Source organism: Carcharodon carcharias, chromosome 14, assembly GCF_017639515.1.
Source record: "Carcharodon carcharias isolate sCarCar2 chromosome 14, sCarCar2.pri, whole genome shotgun sequence".
Lineage (NCBI taxonomy): Eukaryota > Metazoa > Chordata > Chondrichthyes > Lamniformes > Lamnidae > Carcharodon > Carcharodon carcharias.
In genome coordinates, this window is record NC_054480.1 from 92,716,051 (window position 1) to 92,734,873 (window position 18,823).

An 18,823-nucleotide genomic window follows, 5' to 3' on the forward strand; every position below is an offset into this window, starting at 1 on the left:
AAGCCATTTGGCCCATTCCAGACTCAAACCACTCGCTGTGTGAAAAAAAAATTTTCTCACTTCACGTTTGCTTCTTTTGAAAATCACTTCAAACCTGTGTCCTCTCCCTCTTGATTCTATCTAGACCCCTCATAATTTTGAACATCTCTATCAACTTTCCTCTTAGCCTTCTCCTCTCCAAGGAGAACAGTCCCGACCTCTCCAATCTATCTTCATAACTGAAGTTTTTCATCCGTGGAACCATTCTTGTAAGTCTCTTCTGCACTCTCCAATACGTTCACATCCTTCCTATAGTGTGGCACCCAGAACAGTACACAATATTCCAGCTGAGGTTTAACTAGTGTCTTATATAAGCTCAGCATAACCTCTTGCTTTTGTACTCTATGCCCTTATTAATAAAGCCCAGGATACTATGTGCTTTATTAATTGCTCTCTCCACCTGTCCTGGCACCTTTAATGAATTATGCACAGATATACCCAGGTTCCTCTGCTCCTGCACCCCTTTAAGAATTGTACCCCTTATTTTATATTGTCTTTCCATGTTCCTACCAAAATGAATCACCTCACACTTCTCCACATTGCCACCTATCTGCCACACTTCACCTGCCATTTATCTGTCTACTCCATCAATTTGTCTATGTCCTTTTGAAGTTCTTCACTGTCCTCCTTACAGTTTAGAATGCTTCCAAGTTTTGTACCATCTGCAAACTTTGAAATTATACCATGCACACCAAGATCTAAATCATTAATATATATCTGGAAAAGCAAGGGTCCCAGTACCAACCCCTGGAGAACTCCACTGGAAACAGTCCTCCAGCCCGAAAAATATTATTACTCTCTGTTTCCTATTGCTCAGCCAATATTGTATTCATATTGTTACTGTCCCTTTTGTTCCATGAGCTGAGACTTTTCTCAAGGCTGTTGTGTGGCACTGAATGTCTTTTAAAATCCATGTACACTACATCAACTGCATTGCCCTCATCTACTCTCTCTATTACCTCTTCAAAAAACTCCAGCAAGTTAGTTGAACACAATTTCCCCTTTAGAAATCCATGCTGGTTCTTCCTAATCAACCCATACTCTCAAATGAGTAACGTGGTTAATGAATTTTAGTGCCAGTCTAACGCTAAGTATATAGGCCATACGTCCCAAAGACTGCAGGATTGTATTAAACAGCATGTCCCAGCTGCTGATCGCAAATGGGCAAGGTACAGACCACTTACAATCAGTCCATGCTTGCAAAACTCAAAACACAGTGTCCAACATTGGATATGATTCCGCAACTGGACAGCATTTGCTAAATAATCCTCTGTGTGCTAAGAATTACGCTGTCAACCAATTTAAGGTTGTCAGTCGGGCTCGCAGTGTGGCACATTTGTGTGCACTGGACGCTACATATATTAATACACAGGGCCCTGTTCTTTGCAAACAGAAAGAACATGTACACACATTGCACCTGTTTCAGCTAAACAAAATAAGTTACATCCATTCGCTGATTCATTCCTCAGGGCAATGCCTTGACCAGTCAAGGTCAAGCTGTGCAGTTTAAATCACAAACAATGCCTGGCAGTTAACTGTCAGTCACCATCACTGGTGGATTCGCCATGGCAATGCCTCTACCAATCAGAGTCCACTTGCCAACCAATTGTCACTCTCTTCGCATACAGTATAAATTGTTTTCCCCTTATATTGATTTTCTTGCGAAGTGTCCTTATGAGTGCAAGATGAAAAGATTCAGCATGTCTCTTTTTTCAGCAATACTCAAGTTCTGTACTACCAAACGACAACTAGAGAAGGTAACCATTACTATGTGACTGCATCACCTAATAAAGGATTTACTGAGAATGAAAAAGTAGCCTCCAAAATCAAGGATTAGCTCTTGAGTAAATCTCAAGAAAAGAGTGTGCATGTGGGGGTGTCAGTGGGGCAGTGTGTGGGTGGCAGGGGTGTGTGTATGAGTATCGGGGTGGGTGTATGTCTGTCACAAAAAGTCTTTCCTTAATTACAACACATTACACAATGATCCAACAAATTAATGTGGTTAACAATCATTTTCAGAAGTTAAAAGGGGATCTCAATTCACTGAGCCAATATAATGTAACATTAGTTTTTAACAGGCAAAGAACTGAAAGATTTATTTGTCAACAGCAGAATGAGGACACAGTCTGCCTCACTTCCTGCACTCCTCTCCACCACACCCCATTCATTCACCCAGCAGTGTCACTTCCAAATCCCCACAGGTTCTCCCTTGCCTACTCCACCCCATTGTGGGTTCTCCCTCCCTCGTGGACTGCCCCCAAGGTTCCCCCTGGCCCCACCCTCTCTGGTCCACCTTCACCCGCTGGCCCTCCCGCAGTCACGGGAGAGAACAGTCTCTGGTTGGAGAAACAGCTGTTCACAGATTACTTCATTTCCACACATGAGGACGAATTTTCCCTCACATGTCTTTAGCTATTCATGGGCTTTTTGGGGGGCCTTTGAGGGCAGATTTCTCTGCAGCCCCCCTCTTTCCCCCCCCCACTCAATATCATTTATTGAATGGTGGGGCAGGACTGAGGGGCCAAAATAGCCTACTCCTGCTCCTTTTATTTTTGTGCTTATGTTTCCACTGTCTCTTAAATGTGAGATGGCTTGTCAGACATCCATTTCCAGATGAGGCTAAATATGGGGAAGACTGAAGCAATTTCCTTTGTCTACTCTAGAAACTCTGTTCCCTAGCCACTAACTCCATCCTTCTCCCTGCGGCTGAGTCAGACTGTTTGCTGCCTTGGGGCTATATTTGACTGACCACATATCCATGCCATCACTAAGGTTATCTGTTACCTGTAATATTGCCTGGGCCTGTTCATCTGCTGAAATCCTTACCATGACTGTACTCTAGACTTCACTATTCCAGTAGACAGTTGGCAGTCTCTTTCATTCCCAGTTAAATAGCACCTCGATTTTAAAATTCTCATTCTTGTTTTCGAATCCCTCCAGCCCTTTCCTGTCTCCGTAATCTCTTCCAGCTGTTACAGACAGGATTTGTGTGGTCCTTTCCAGACTGTAATTGGGATGTTTGTTACCTTCTAAGCAATTTTATTCACAATTTAAAATAACATGCTTGTTATTGCTCCATCACTGTCTCATACTTGTGGCTATTCTGATTCTGATCAATTGAATAGCCCCCATTTTTAATCTGTCCACCTTTGGCGGACATGCCTTCAGCTACCAAGGTTCTAAGCTGTGGAATTTTCTTCCTAAACCTCTCTGCCTCTCTTCCTCCCCTCCCCCTTTTAGACCGCCTTTAAAACCTCCCTCTTCGACAAAAGTTTTTGTCACCTCTGCAATCTCTGTGGCTCACTGTCAAATTTTGTTTAATCACATTCCAGGAGATGTTTTCTTACATTGAAAGAGCCACATAAATACAGATAATGGTTTTTTCTCTTCGCCTCAGTCCTGCTCTTTTGCTCTTCACCAACCAACTGGTCACATCCTCTCAATCCCCAACCTTGGTCGCTCCCCCTCTCATTGTTCTGAAGTTTTGACAAGGCTTATGTGGGGTGTCAAGAGTTGGGAGCTAAATCTTGCTGCATAGGTGTGGAAGGCGAGGCCTGAAATTTGCTTGGATTGGGGTGGAGAGGGTAGGGGTTGCAACACTCATGCCATTCAGAAGAGGGATTTGGGGCAGCTGTTGTGTTCAATCACTTGGTGAGGTTGAAACCCATTTTCTCTGTGGTGTCATGGTACAGGCATCATGTTTTTTAGACCATCGGCCATTAGTTACTCTTGCAGTGGAGCTTTCAAGTCCAATATCATTGGAATTAATTATGCACTTCGTATGGTGATGCCCACGAGGTGCAAGATATCATGTTTCCAAAGATGCACTCAATGCACAGTATTCTAGTAGCAAAATACTGACGCTTTTCCCGCCTCAGTCCAAATTCAGTAATGTACACTTCCCAAGGTGGTGTACGTTCACGAGGAACTAAACAATTCATTCATTTATTTTAGAAATCTATTACTTATAGAAAATATTGCCCTGTTGTTAGATGTGTGGGTAAAAGTTGAGCCCTAAACTTAAGTGAAGAAACCCATAGCTGGCGCATAGTGGGGGAATTTCTTCATTAACTTGACTTTTGATTTCAGGGCAGGGTTCAGGCACTGGAGAAAACCAGAACAAGTTTGCAAAAGGACCAACAGAAATACAAGAAATATCTCGAAGAAATGGAGCAGCACAAAGCTCTTCTGGAGCAGAAAGCAAAAGGGATCAAAGATGAAATCGAGTCTGCAGGTATTTATCTTCATATTTTAGACTTGGATTGTGGAGAGAAAGGAGAAGCTGTTGAACAATTTTGATCGTAAAATAACGTATCTCCACTGCAGAATAATTAGTAATACAGTTACGATGGTTTCCAACACACTGAAAACTGTATCACAATTTTAAAATTAACTCATTTGAGGTATCTTAATGAAGTAATTATAGGGTTCCAAAAATAATTGCAAAATAATTTGTATTATAAGTTGGCTTTTTCCTTTTTTGTATTGGTCATATTTCAGTCATTAAGGCACAGGAGGAGACCATTCAGCCTACTGAGTCCACACCTGTGCAGAGCAATCCAATCAGTCCCATTCACTTGCTTGATTCCCAGAGCCCTGTAAGTTTATTTCACTCAAGTGCCCATCCAGTTTTCTTTTGAAAGTATTCACCTCTGCTTCCACTACATTTCTAGAGTGTTTCAGGTCATTACCACTCATTGTGTAAAAAAAAAAAAATGCTCTTGCTCACATTTTCCCCCCACCTTTTGCCCAAAGCCTTAAATCTGTGTCCCCTAGCCCTTACCCCATTAGCTAAGGGGAACAGCTTTTCTTTGTCTACATTAGATAAACCTGTCATAATCTTTTCTACACTTTTATCAAATCTGCCCTCAGCCTCGAAGAACAGCCCCAGCTTCTCCATCCCAAACTTGTAATTAGAGGACTGTTTAAGAAGGCGGCTTACCTTCTCAAGGGCAATTGTGAATTGCATCAAATGCTAGCCTTGCCAGCAATGCCCACTTCCCACAAAAGAATATATATATATTTTTTTAAATCCCTCGTCTCTGAAACCATTCCGGTAAATCTCCTATGTACCATCTCAGAGACCTTAACGCCATTCCTGGAGTGTGGCCAAAACTGGACACTATTCCCTCATTGTGACCTTTTATAGGAGAGCTTTATATAGGTTCAGCATAACTTCTCAGCTTTTGCACTTGACATCTTTATTTATGAAGCTCAAGATCCCATATGCTTTGCAAACTGCTCTCTCTATGTTCTGCCATTTTCAAAGACCTATGCACTTGAACCCCAAGTCCTTCTGACACGTTCACTTTTTAGAACTGCAATTTAATCTATAATGCCCCTCTTTTTCCCTTCTGCCAAAATGCATCACCTCACACTTTTCTGCATGAAATTCCATGCCCATTCTGCTAGCCAATGTTCTGTTCCATTAGACATGCTCTCAAAACTTTCTGTCTTGTACTCATCAGGACAGATTCCCAAGAATACCAGTTGTAAAGGGAACAACAATTTATGTTGCATGAGAAGAGCGAGCTGATTGGTTGGCAAGTGGGTTCTGGTTGAGGCCTTGCCATGGAGAAGGTCCTAAGGAACAGTTAACTGCCAAGCTTCTGATCAAATTCAAACCATGCAGGTCAATGCTGATTGGTCAAGGCATTGCCATGGGAAATGAAACAGGGAACGGCTGTCCCCCAAGGTTTTATTTAGTTGAAAAAGATGTAATCCGTGGACAAGCTCTTTTTGTCTGCAAAGGGCAGTGCCCTGTGTGTGAATATATGTAGCTTCAAGCATGCGTAAGTGAACCATACTTGAAACTCGACTGACAGTTTTAAATCAATTGTCTGTGTAATTCTTAGCACAGTCAGGATTGTTTGGCAAGTGCTATCTAATCACGGAATCTCATCTATTGTTGGACACTATGGCCAGAATTTTTAGCTTGGCAGGTGGGTGCACTAACCAAGCATGAAATGACGCGCAGTAACATCGGCTGAGTGTGCTGACATCACTGCGCACTTGTGCAATAGTTCAGTTGGTGGGCACCGCCAGAGCCGGCAGCGCGCCAGCCGACAATTAAAAGGCCTATTAAGGCCATTAAATAATCAATTGTGCTTAATTTTTCACTGCCCGTTCAACCTAATGGTTGATTGGCAGACAAAAAGGCCAAATGGCCTTTGCATTTTTTTGGAAACCTCATCCATGGGTGAAATGAGGTTTCCAAAATCAAATAAAAATGAAATAACTTTTAAATTTTAATTAAAAACATGTCCCTGCTCATGTGACAGAGTCTGTGCCTCAGGGCGATTATTCAGCGCTCTTTCGTGTGCATGTACAAAGTGCGCGCTAGGCCTGCTCGCACTCCTCCCCCCGCCCGCACAGGTAGTGCTTAGCGCTGCTGCTCGCGTGTCATGCTAGGGAGGGTGGGGAGGAGGGAGGGGCTTAATTGGCCCGCCCGCAAAAAAATCACTGAGTGCTGCTGATCGTGGGTGGCTTCCCGACTGTCCCTACCAATCCCGCATGCCAAGGACAAAATTCTGCCCTATGTTTTGAGTTTTGCAAGCATGGGCTGGTTGGAGACCATGATTACGTGATTGGACAGTAATTGTCCAATTGATTGTGCATAAATTATGCTGAATTTAAGATGATCAGCCGGGCTTGCAGTGCGGCTCACTTACTGGGCCCTGTCCTTTGCCTTTTTCAACTAAACAAAAGCTTGGGGGACAGCCATTCCCTGCTTCATTTGCCTTGGCAATACCTTGACCAAGTAGAGCTGACCTGCCTGATTTAAATGGAAACAAAAGCTTGGTAGTTAACTGTTCCTTGGTGCATTCACCACAGCAACGCAGTATAAGTTGTTGTTCCCTTTACAATTGGTTTTTTGGAAATTTTCCCTGATGAGTGCAAGATGAAAAACTTCGACAGCATGTCTCTTTTTTTTACCCAGCAATACTCAAGTTTTGTACTACTAAACAACTATTTTCTCACAACAAAGCTATTTGAATTGGCCTCTGTATCTGATGATGCTGATCAACTTGTGTAGCAGTGAGAAGTGCCATTCGACCCAAATAGTCTAAGCTGGTGTCTATGCTCCATATAAATCACCTGCTCTAATCACCTCTTCCACCCTGCCCCCATTTCACTTCTCCTGTTAATGCATCTGACCGCTGTAGAAATGTGCAAGCTATCTACTTCAATGACTCCGTGTGGCAGCATGTTCCACATTGTCACACCTCTGTGTTAAAAAAACATCCTGCTTTTTGATATTAACTGGCTGAGTAAAATACCTTCTCTTATTGACTGTTTTCACATCGATGAAAATTTTGGCCTGAAATTCCAGTTGGGCCTATGGGCCTTGCCAATGGTCAGAGGGAGATGAAATCAGGTTCTACTCTGATTGCATCCTGTTTTTTAAGTTCTAATCACTTCCTGACGGGGTCCTTCCAGAAGTTGGTGTGAATCCTATCAAAATTTTCTGAAAAACCAAACATTTAAAAGCAACATCTTCTTATATCATTCTGGAATGAGGAACTTTTAAACTTGAATTTTCAGCTGGGAAGGCTCTGCTCTGGTGCTTTTGTCCACTGCGACCTTCTACTGACACATTGGGGTGAGTGCTAGTGACCTTACTCAACTGTGTTGAAGACATGCCCCCACAAATATAGCTTGTGGTGGGGTTTGGGGGTGGGATAGAACATAAGAACATAAGAAATAGGAACAGGAATAGACCATTCAGCCCCTCGAGCCTGCTTTGCCATTCATAGAAACATAGACATAGAAACCAGGAGCAGGAATAGGCCATTCGGCCCTTCGAGCCTGTACCGCCATTCATTATGATCATGGCTGATCATCCAACTCAATAGCCTGCTCCCGCTTTCTCCCTATACCCTTGGACCCCCCTTTCACTCCAAGAGCTATATCCAACTCCTTGAAAGCATACAATGTTTTTGTCTTAACTACTTTCTGTGGTAACGAATTCCACAGGCTCACCACTCTCTGGGTGAAGAAACTTCTCCTCATCTCTGTCCTAAATGGTCTACCCCATACCCTCAGACTGTGACCCCTGGTTCTGGACTCCCCCACCATCGAGAACATCCTTCCTGCATCTACCTTGTTAAGTCCTGTTAGAATTTTATAGGTTTCTATGAGATCCCCCTCATTCTTCTGAACTCCAGCGAATATAAACCAAATTGACTCAATTTCTCCTCATATGTCAGTCTCGCCATCCCAGGAATCAGTCTGGTAAACCTTTACAAAAACAGAATTACCTGGAAAAACTCAGCAGGTCTGGCAGCATCGGCGGAGAAGAAAAGAGTTGACGTTTTGATTCCTCATGACCCTTCAACAGAACTGATCTTTCTTTACAAGGAGAGGGAAATATCAGCTGGTTTAAGGTGGTGGGGGGGGTGGGTGGGGGAGGAGGATAAATGGAGGGGGTGGGGGAGGAGGATAAGTGGAGGGGGGTGTGTTAGGATAGGAGCAGATCATCAAAAGATGTCACAGACAAAAGAACACAGAGGTGTTGAAGTTGGTGATATTATCTAAACGAATGTGCTAATTAAGAATGGATGGTAGGGCACTCAAGGTATAGTTCTAGTGGGGATGGGGGAGCATAAAAGATTTAAAAATAATGGAAATAGGTGGGAAAAGAAAAATCTATATAAATTATTGGAAAAGAAAAAAAAAGGAAGGGGGAAGAAACAGAAAAGGGGTGGGGATGGAGGAGGGAGCTCAAGACCTAAAGTTGTTGAATTCAATATTCAGTCCGGAAGGCTGTAAAGTGTCTAGCCGGAAGATGAGGTGTTGTTCCTCCAGTTTGCATTGGGCTTCACTGGAACAATGCAGCAAGCCAAGGACAGACATGTGGGCAAGAGAGCAGGATGGAGTGTTAAAATGGCAAGCGACAGAGAGGTTTGGGTCATTCTTGCGGACAGACCGCAGGTGTTCTGCAGAGCGGTCGCCCAGTTTACGTTTGGTCTCTCCAATGTAGAGGAGACAGCATTGGGAGCAATGAATACAGTAGACTAAGTTGGGGGAAATGCAAGTGAAATGCTGCTTCACTTGAAAGGAGTGTTTGGGCCCTTGGACGGTGAGGAGAGAGGAAGTGCAGGGACAGGTGTTACTTATTTTGCGTGGGCATGGGGAGGTGCCATAGGTGGGGGTTGAGGAGTAGGGGGTGATGGAGGAGTGGACCAGGGTGTCCCGGAGGGAACGATCCCTATGGAATGCCGACGGGGGGGGGGTGAAGGGAAGATGTGTTTGGTGGTGGCATCATGCTGGAGTTGGCGGATATGGCGGAGGATGATCCTTTGAATGCGGAGGCTGGTGGGGTGATAAGTGAGGACAAGGGGGCCCCTATCATGTTTCTGGGAGGGAGGAGAAGGCGTGAGGGCGGATGCGCGGGAGATGGGCCGGACATGGTTGAGGGCCCTGTCAACGACCGTGGGTGGAAAACCTCGGTTAAGGAAGAAGGAGGACATGTCAGAGGAACTGTTTTTGAAGGTAGCATCATCGGAACAGATGTGACGGAGGCGAAGGAGCCGAGAGAATGGGATGGAGTCCTTACAGGGAGTGGCGTGTGAGGAGCTGTAGTCGAGGTATCTGTGGGAGTCGGTAGGCTTGTAATGGATATTGATGGACAGTCTATCACCAGAGATTGAGACAGAGAGGTCAAGGAAGGGAAGGGAAGTGTCAGAGATGGACCACCTGAAAATGTTGGAGGGGTGGAGACTGGAAGCAAAATTAATAAATTTTTCCAAGTCCCGACGAGAGCATGAAGCAGCACCGAAGTAATCATCGATGTACCGGAGAAAGAGTTGTGGGAGGGGGCCGGAGTAGGATTGGAACAAGGAATGTTCCACATAGCCCATAAAGAGACAGGCATAGCTGGGGCCCATGTGGGTACCCATAGCCACACCTTTTATTTGGAGGAAGTGAGAGGAGTTGAAGGAGAAATTGTTCAGTGTGAGAACAAGTTCAGCCAGACGGAGGATTGTTACAATCCCCATCCACCACTACTCTCCTCTGTCTGGCTGAACTTGTTCTCACAGTGAACAATTTCTCCTTCAACTCCTTTCACTTCCTCCAAGTAAAAGGTGTGGCTATGGGTACTCACATGGGCCCCAGCTATGCCTGTCTCTTTATGGGGTATGTGGAACATTCCTTGTTCCAGTCCTACTCCGGCCCCCTCCCACAACTCTTTCTCCGGTACATCGACGATTACTTCGGTGCTGCTTCATGCTCTCGTCGGGACTTGGAAAAATTTATTAATTTTGCTTCCAATCTCCACCCCTCCATCATTTTCAGGTGGTCCATCTCTGACACTTCCCTTCCCTTCCTTGACCTCTCTGTCTCAATCTCTGGTGATAGACTGTCCATCAATATCCATTACAAGCCTTCCAACTCCCACAGCTACCTCGACTACAGCTCCTCACACCCCCCTTCCTGTAAGGACTCCAACCCATTCTCTCAGTTCCTTCGCCTCCGTCGCATCTGTTCCGATGATGCTACCTTCAAAAACAGTTCCTCTGACATGTCCTCTTCTTCCTTAACCGAGGTTTTCCACCCACGGTCGTTGACAGGGCCCTCAACCGTGTCTGGCCCATCTCCTGCGCATCCTCCCTCCCAGAAACATGATAGGGTCCCCCTTGTCCTCACTTAGCACCCCACCAGCCTCCGCATTCAAAGGATCATCCTCCGCCATTTCCGCCAACTCCAGCATGATGCCACCACCAAACACATCTTCCCTTCACCCCCCCCCTGTCAGCATTCCGTAGGGATCGTTCCCTCCGGGACACCCTGGTCCACTCCTCCATCACCCCCTACTCCTCAACCCCCACCTATGGCACCTCCCCATGCCCGCGCAAAAGATGTAATACCTGCCCCTTCACTTCCTCTCTCCTCACCGTCAAGTGAAGCAGCATTTCACTTGCATTTCCCCCAACTTAGTCTACTGTATTCGTTGCTCCCAATGCGGTCTCCTCTACATTGGAGAGACCAAACGTAAACTGGGCGACTGCTTTGCAGTACACCTGTGGTCTGTCCGCAAGAATGACCCAAACCTCCCTGTCGCTTGCCATTTTAACACTCCACCCTGCACTCTTGCCCAAATGTACTTGGCCTGCTGCATTGTTCCAGTGAAGCCCAATGCAAACTGGAGGAACAGCACCTCATCTTCCGACTTGGCACTTTACAGCCTTCCGGACTGAATATTCAACAACTTTAGGTCTTGAGCTCCCTCCTCCATCCCCACCCCCTTTCTGTTTCTTCCCCCTTCCTTTTTTTTTTCTTTTCCAATAATTTATATAGATTTTTCTTTTCCCACCTATTTCCATTATTTTTAAATCTTTTATGCTCCCCCATCCCCACTAGAGCTATACCTTGAGTGCCCTACCATCCATTCTTAATTAGCACATTCGTTTAGATAATATCACCAACTTCAACACCTCTGTGTTCTTTTGTCTGTGACATCTTTTGATGATCTGCTCCTATCCTAACACACCACCCCCCCCAGCCCTCCACTTCTCTCTCCCCGCCCCCCCACCTTAAATCAGCTTATATTTCCCTCTCCTTGTAAAGAAAGATCAGTTCTGTTGAAGGGTCATGAGGACTCGAAACGTCAACTCTTTTCTTTCCGCCGATGCTGCCAGATCTGCTGAGTTTTTCCAGGTAATTCTGCTTTTGTTTTGGATTTCCAGCATTTTTGTTTTTATCTCTGGTAAACCTTTGTTGCACTCCCTCTATAGCAAGTACATCCTTCCTCAGATAAGGAGACCAAAACTGCAAACACTATTCCAGCTGTGGTCTCACCAAGGCCCCGTATAATTGCAGCAAGACATCCCTGTTCCTGTACTCGAATCCTCTGGCTATTGAGGCCAACATACCATTTGCCTTCTTTACTGCCTGCTGCACCTGCACGCTTACCTTCAATGACTGGTATACAAGGACACCCAGGTCTCGTTGCATGTTCTCCCCTCTCAATTTATAGCCATTCAGATAATCTGCCTTCCTGATTTTGCTATCAAAATGGATAACCTCCCATTTATCCACATTATAATGCATCTGCCATGCATTTGCCCTCTCACTCAGCTTGTCCAAATCACGCTGAAGCATCTCTGCATCCTCACGGCTCACCCTCCCACCCAGCTTTGTGTCATCTGCAAATTTGGAGATATTACATTTAATTCCCTCATCTAAATCATTAATATATGTTGTGAATAACTGGAGTCCCAGCACTGATCCCGGCAGTACTCCACTAGTCACTGCCTGCCATTCGGAAAAAGATCAGTTTATTCCTACTCTTTGTTTTCTGTCTGCCAACCAATTTTCTATCGATCTCAATACACTACCCCCAATCCCATGCGCTTCAATTTTACATGCCAATCTCTTATGTGGAACTTTGTTGAAAGCCTTCTGAAAGTCCAAATAAACCACATCCACTGGCTCCTCCTCATCAACTCTACTAGTTGCATCCTCAAAAAAATTCCAGTTGATTTGTCAAGCATGATTTCCCTTTCATAAATCCATGCTGACTCTGCCCGATTCTGCCACAGTTTTCCACGTGCTCAGCCATTATGTCTTTTATAATGGACTCTAAAATTTTCCCCACTACAAACGTCAGGTTGACTGGTCTATAATTCCTTGTTTTCTCTCTACCTCCCTTTTTTAATAGTGGGGTTACATTAGCTACCCTCCAATCTGTAGGGACTGTTCCAGAGTCTATAGAATCTCAGAAGTTGGCCACCAATGCATCCAGTATTTCTAGGGCCACTTAAGTACTCTGGGATGTAGATTATCAGGCCCTGGGGATTTATCGGCCTTCAATCCCATCAATTTCTCCAACACCATTTCCCTACTAATACTGATTTCTTTCAGCTCCTCCCTCTCACTAAACCCTGTGTTCCCCAACATTTCTGGCATGTTATTTGTGTCCTCCTTTGTGAAGGCAGAACCAAAGTATGTATTTAGTTGGTCAGCCATTTATTTGTTCCCCATTATAAATTTCCTTGTTTCTGACTGTAAGGGACCTACATTTGTCTTCACTAATCTCTTCATATACCTATAGAAACTTTTACAGCCAGTTTTTATGTTCCCTGCAAGCTTACTCTCGCACTCTATTTTCCCCTTCTTAATCAATCCCATGGTCCTCCTTTGCTGAATTCTAAACTGCTCTCAATCCTCAGATCTGTTGTTTGTTCTGGCCAATTTGTATGCCTCTTCCTTGCATCTAATACTATCTCTAATTTCCCTTGTAAGCCATGGTTTGGCCACCTTTCCTCTTTTACTTTTACGCCAGACAGGAATGAACAATTGTTGCAGTTCACCCATGCGCTCTTTGAATATTTGCCATTGCCTATCCACCATCATCCCTTTAAGTAATGTTTCCCAATCCATCATAGCCAACTTGTGCCTCATGCCGTCGTAGTTTCCTTTATTAAGATTCAGGACCCAAGTCTCAGAATCAACTACGTAACTCTCCAACTTGATGAAGAATTCTATCATATTATGGTTGCTCATCCCCAAGGGGCCTTGCACAACTAGATTGCCAATTATTCTTTTCTCATTACACAATACCCAGTCGAGGATGACCTGTTCTCTCATTGGTTCCTCAATGTATTGGTCCAAAAAAAATCCCGTATACACTCCAGGAATTCCTCCTCTATGGTATTGTTAACCAATAAATTGGTTAAACATGATTTTCTTTTCACAAAACCATGCTGGCTCTTCCTAATTGCCTTGAGCTCTTCTAAGTGCCCGGCTATAACCTCCTTAATGATCGATTCTAATAGCTTCCCCACGACTGACATCAAGCTAACTGGCCTATAATTTCCTGTTTTCTGCCTCCCTCCCTCCCTTCTTGAATAGAATAGAGGGGTTATAGTTGCTACATACCAGCGAAATTTGAAAAATTAATACAGGCGCATCGACTACTTCATTAGCCACCTCTCTTAAGACCCTAGGATATAGTCCATTGGAATCCGGAGACTTGCCAGCCTGCAGCTCCATTAACTTACTCAGTACCGTTTCCCCGGTGGTTTTGATTTCACCGAGTTCCTTTCTCCTGTTCACCTCCTGATTTGCAGCTACTACTGGAATGCTTTTGGCATCCTCTATCATGAACAAAAAAGCAAAATATTTGTTCATTTCTTTAAGTATCTGTAGAAACTCTTGCTATCCATTTTTACATTTCTAGCTATCATCCTCTCATACTCTAATTTCTTCCTCCTGATTAACCTTTTCTCATTCTCTTCAGTTCTTTATATTCTCTCCAATCATCTGTCCTGCCACTCATCTTTGCAGAGCTGTATGCTTTTCCCTTAAGTTTGATGCGTTCCTGAACATCTCTAGTTAACCACGGATGGTGGGTCCTCCCCTTAGAATTTTTCTTTATAGTAGGAATGTACTTATTCTGAATACTTCTAAATATCCCCTTAAACGTATGCCACTGCTTCTCTATTGATCTGTCCTCTAGCCTAGTTTCCGAGTTCACTTCAACTAGCTCAGCTTTCATCCCCACATAGTTGCCCTTATTTAAGTTTAAGAGTCTTAGACCCACTCTTCCCCCTTTCAAACTGGATATAAAATTCAGTCATATTGTGGTCACTGCTACCTAGAGTTGCCTTTACTCTGAGGCCTTTAATTAACCCTGTCACATTATACAATGCCAAATCTAATATAACCTGCTCTCTGGTTGGTTCCAGAACATGCTGCTCTAAAAAAAATTATTTCAAGCATTCTAAGAACTCCTCACCCAGTCAATCTGATTTTTCCAGTTCATGTGTGGATTAAAATTACCCATGATTATTTTGTCCCTGTATCACAATCACACATAGATTTTAAAAAGACCAGTCTTTTTTTTAATTATTATTCAGTTACAGGATATGGATGTTGCTGTCTAGGCCAGCATTTATTGCCTTGAGAAGGTGTTGGTGAGCTGCTGCCTTGAACTGCTGCAGTCCATGTGGCGTAGGTGCTGAAAGGGAGGGAGTTCCAGGATTTTGACTCAGCGACAGTGAAGGAACAGCGGTATAGTTCCACATCAGGATGGGTGTTTGTCTTGGAGTTGGACTTGCAGGTGGTTATTCCCATGCATCTGCTGCTGTTGTCCTAAGTGGTAGATGTTGTGGGTTGGAAAAGTGCTGTTGAAGGAGCCTTGGCGAGTTGCTGCAGCGCATCTTGCAGATGGTAGACACTGCTGGTGTGAATGTTGAAAGTGGTGGATGGGATGCCAATCAGGCAGGCTGCTTTGTCCTGAATTGTATCGAGCTTTGTATCAAGCTTCTTGAGTGTTGTTGGAGCTGCACTCATCTAGCCAAGCGGAGAGTATTCCATCACACTCCTGACTTGTGCCTTGTAGATGGTGGACAGGCTTTGGGGAGTCAGGAGGTGAGTTACTCGCCGCAGGATTCCTGGTCTGTGGTCTCCTTTTGTCGCCATAGTACTTATATGGCTAGTCCAGTTCGGTTTCTGGTCAATGGTAATCCACAGGATGTTGAGAGTGGTGATGGTAATGCTGTTGAATGTCAACGGGTGATGATTAGATTCTCTCTTGTTGGAGATGGTAATTGCCTGGCACTCTTGTGGTGCAAATGTTACTTGCCATTTAATGTCCCAAACGATGTGCTGAGAGCAATCTAAATCACAAAACAACATTCATCCAATAGGATCCTAATGTCTACCTCCAATATGTCATTGCAGTCTCCAATTAAAGAATACCACTTTTTTGCCTTAAGTGACCTATCCAGAAATCATCCTTCTATATGGAAAAGAATTTCCTAAACTTAAAACGATATTTCACTTTGAATCCATAGCCCCTTGTTCTCCACCTACAATTCAGCTTAAAGTAATATTTTGGGTTTACAGCTTTGCTTCCCATCGCAATCTTTCATAACTCTAATATCATCTATCAGATAATTACCTTCTAGTCTGAAAAGCTCAGGTTTCTCCAACCTTTCCTTATAACTCAAGACTGACAATAGGATCAGAATCGTCACTCTTTCCTGCAGTGTCTCTCGCACTTGAATGTATTCCTTGTTTCTTTGTGAGCAGATGTAGTAGAACTGAGGTGCCACATGACCAGAGCTTAATGGGGTAAGATCACAGCCTTTTCTTACTTATGTTCTACTGTATGGCAATGTAGTTCAACTCTCCCTGTTTTTATTAATGACCCTTCTGCATTTATTGGACACACTGAGCTTATTTAGATTGCTCAGACTCGTTCTGTTTTACCCATGGCTGTTCACCTCACCTCGCCTGACTCCCCAAAGCCAACCCACCATCTACAAGGCAGAAGTCAGGAGTGTGATGGAATACTCTTCACTTGCCTGGATGAGTGAGGCTGCAACAACTCTCAAGAAACTCAATATCATGCAGGACAAAGCAGCCTGCTTGATAAGCACTTCATCCACCATTTCAAGCATTCACTCCCTCTGCTACCGAGGCACAGTGGCAGCAGTGCGTACCATCTACAAGATGTGCTGCAGCAACTCGCCAAGGCTTCTTTGACCGTGTGCTTTAAACCCACAATCTCTACCACCAAGAAGAACAGGAATAGAAGATGAATAGGAACGCATCATCTACCGGTTCTCTCGAAGTGGCACACTGTTCTGACTTGAAACTATATTGTCATTCCTTCGCTGTCGTTGCAGCAAAATCCTGGAACTCACTTCATTACAGCAGTGTGGGTGTACCTACACTGAATGGGCTGCAGTGATTAAAGAAGACATCTCACCACCTTCACCTCAACAGCAATTAGGGATGGGCAATAAATGCTGGTCTTGCCAGTGATGCTCACATTCCATCAATTAATTTTAAAAATTCAGTTGTGAAATCATACAGTTTGGAGGAAGACTATTCAGCTCATTTTGTCTGCTGGCTTTTTGAAAGGGCTATTGAATTACTTCCATCCTTGCATCTTTCCTTGCATTTTTTCCCATAGACTTTAAACAGACACCAGGCAAAGCACATTTGACCTTACAAATTCAAAATGAGGCCCTTGCAATTTGTTTCTTTTGCTGCCCTACAGTGGTAGGGCTTATAGGCAGCATTCCTCTGACACACAAAACTCTTTTTCTTTCTATACCAAGCCTTCCCTTGGAATGCAAATTTTCATTGTATCACCAGGCCCTTTGAACTGAGGCTCTTCTAACAATAAAACCCCTTTCATAGTACCAATTTTATTAGTAATATAAACACATTGCTTTGTGTTTCCTAGCTAGGTGCAAGATTTCACCCGTGGTCTTTGAATGGTTTATTCAACGAAATGCAAACGTACTCTTTACCTTAACTTTCTTACTGTTTAACATCTCAAAACTACTAGACATAAAAGCACCCAGACTAGTTAGCTCTAACCCAATCTTAACACACAGACTCATACCCACAGACACAGATCCTACTACAAGTCCAATTTAAAATAATTCTAATAACATTATATACATTAATATCTTCATGACAGTTCTAATGATTATGCTGAATGTTATGGTTTCTGAGAGCTGAGTTTTCTGCACGTTGGGGCAACTTACTATTTAGTGTTCAGCTCTTGTCACTTCAGATCAGTACCATGATTCTCAGAACGTGACATTGCTGTTTGCCAGCTCCTGCAGTTAGCTGTGAGACGTTCGTAGTAGTTGACAGTAATTATATCATTTTATTTGCCCTTGTATTACTTTTCCTGTTCATCCTAATTTGCTTGCCATTTCAGTTTGCTACACAAATTGATGTTTGGTAATCTTGAATCATCCCTGTAAATGACAACCTGATCAGCATAACTGTGTTCGCATCAGTATTACCACAACACAGATAGTTTTGATGCATTTAAGGATATCTCACTTGCTAATTTGTCCTGCTATTAAATACACACAAACGGCAGCAAGATTTGCAAGAAAAGCCTATCTGGGCAACATAGCAGTTGCTTTTGATTTTTCTTCTGAAATTCATTTCCAGCTTCCAAGGGTAATTGAGTGTGAATCCTACATTTTAATTCCGTTTTTCAACTGTGACCATCTCATTCCACAAACCACTCATCTGCATTCCCAGCAGCATGTTTCACATAGTATTTAATCGTCTGTGTCCTTATTCTTACTGAAGACAATCTTTGTCCATATAGTTTATCGGAAAGTTTAACTGGCAGAGCATCGATGCTTTGTGAGTGAGGGTGGTTGCTAATTTTGTAGTTATGCTCTGTGATTACAATTTAAGATCTAAATTGTAACATCACTCAATCTTTCTGCAATAGTAAAATTTCAGTTCAGTTATTTATATCAATAGTGTGCAGCTGTTCGGAAGTAATGCAAGTTAAAGGAGAAAACCTGCACATTTCTAATGAGCACCCTTTTCTGCATTAAAGGCATAGATGCAAGTTGTTCATGAGTAGAATGATGGATTTGAATTGCTCCTTTTGTACCGAGGTGTTCTGCTAAAAGGCAAACAAAACTAGTCAGAGCTGTGTTTGTAAAACTTTGACACTAAAAGATTTATGAATGAGTTTTCAAGGTTCTGTTGTTAATATGGACAACCTGTATTTCTGCACTGCTGAAATGTTATGGTCACTGGTGATTTTATACAAATGCATTAGCCCACATTCTTGACGCTAATAGAAGGTAAACAAAGGGAAAACAAATGCTTCTACTCTTTTGAAATCTAATAATTCCACCCATGTGGAGCATTTGCATTTCACTACAGTTCATAATACTTGATTCTTTGTCACAAAAACATTTTCAGACGTTTTTTTGTCTTCCGCCACACTCATTCTTTCATTTTGAGTGTATATCTATTTACTTTTTAAAGTTATTAC

General features: G+C 43.3%; 1 protein-coding gene across 4 annotated transcripts in view; it reads left to right on the top strand.

The window, feature by feature from the left end:
• ndc80 (NDC80 kinetochore complex component) overlaps positions 1-18,823 on the top strand; it is a 134,062-nt gene that overhangs the window by 78,441 nt on the left and 36,798 nt on the right. For all 4 annotated transcript variants that reach the window (XM_041204485.1, XM_041204486.1, XM_041204487.1 and 1 more), the window contains one exon: positions 4,129-4,273. In XM_041204485.1, the coding sequence (XP_041060419.1) occupies positions 4,129-4,273 (145 nt within the window). The remainder of the gene's footprint in view (positions 1-4,128; positions 4,274-18,823) is intronic.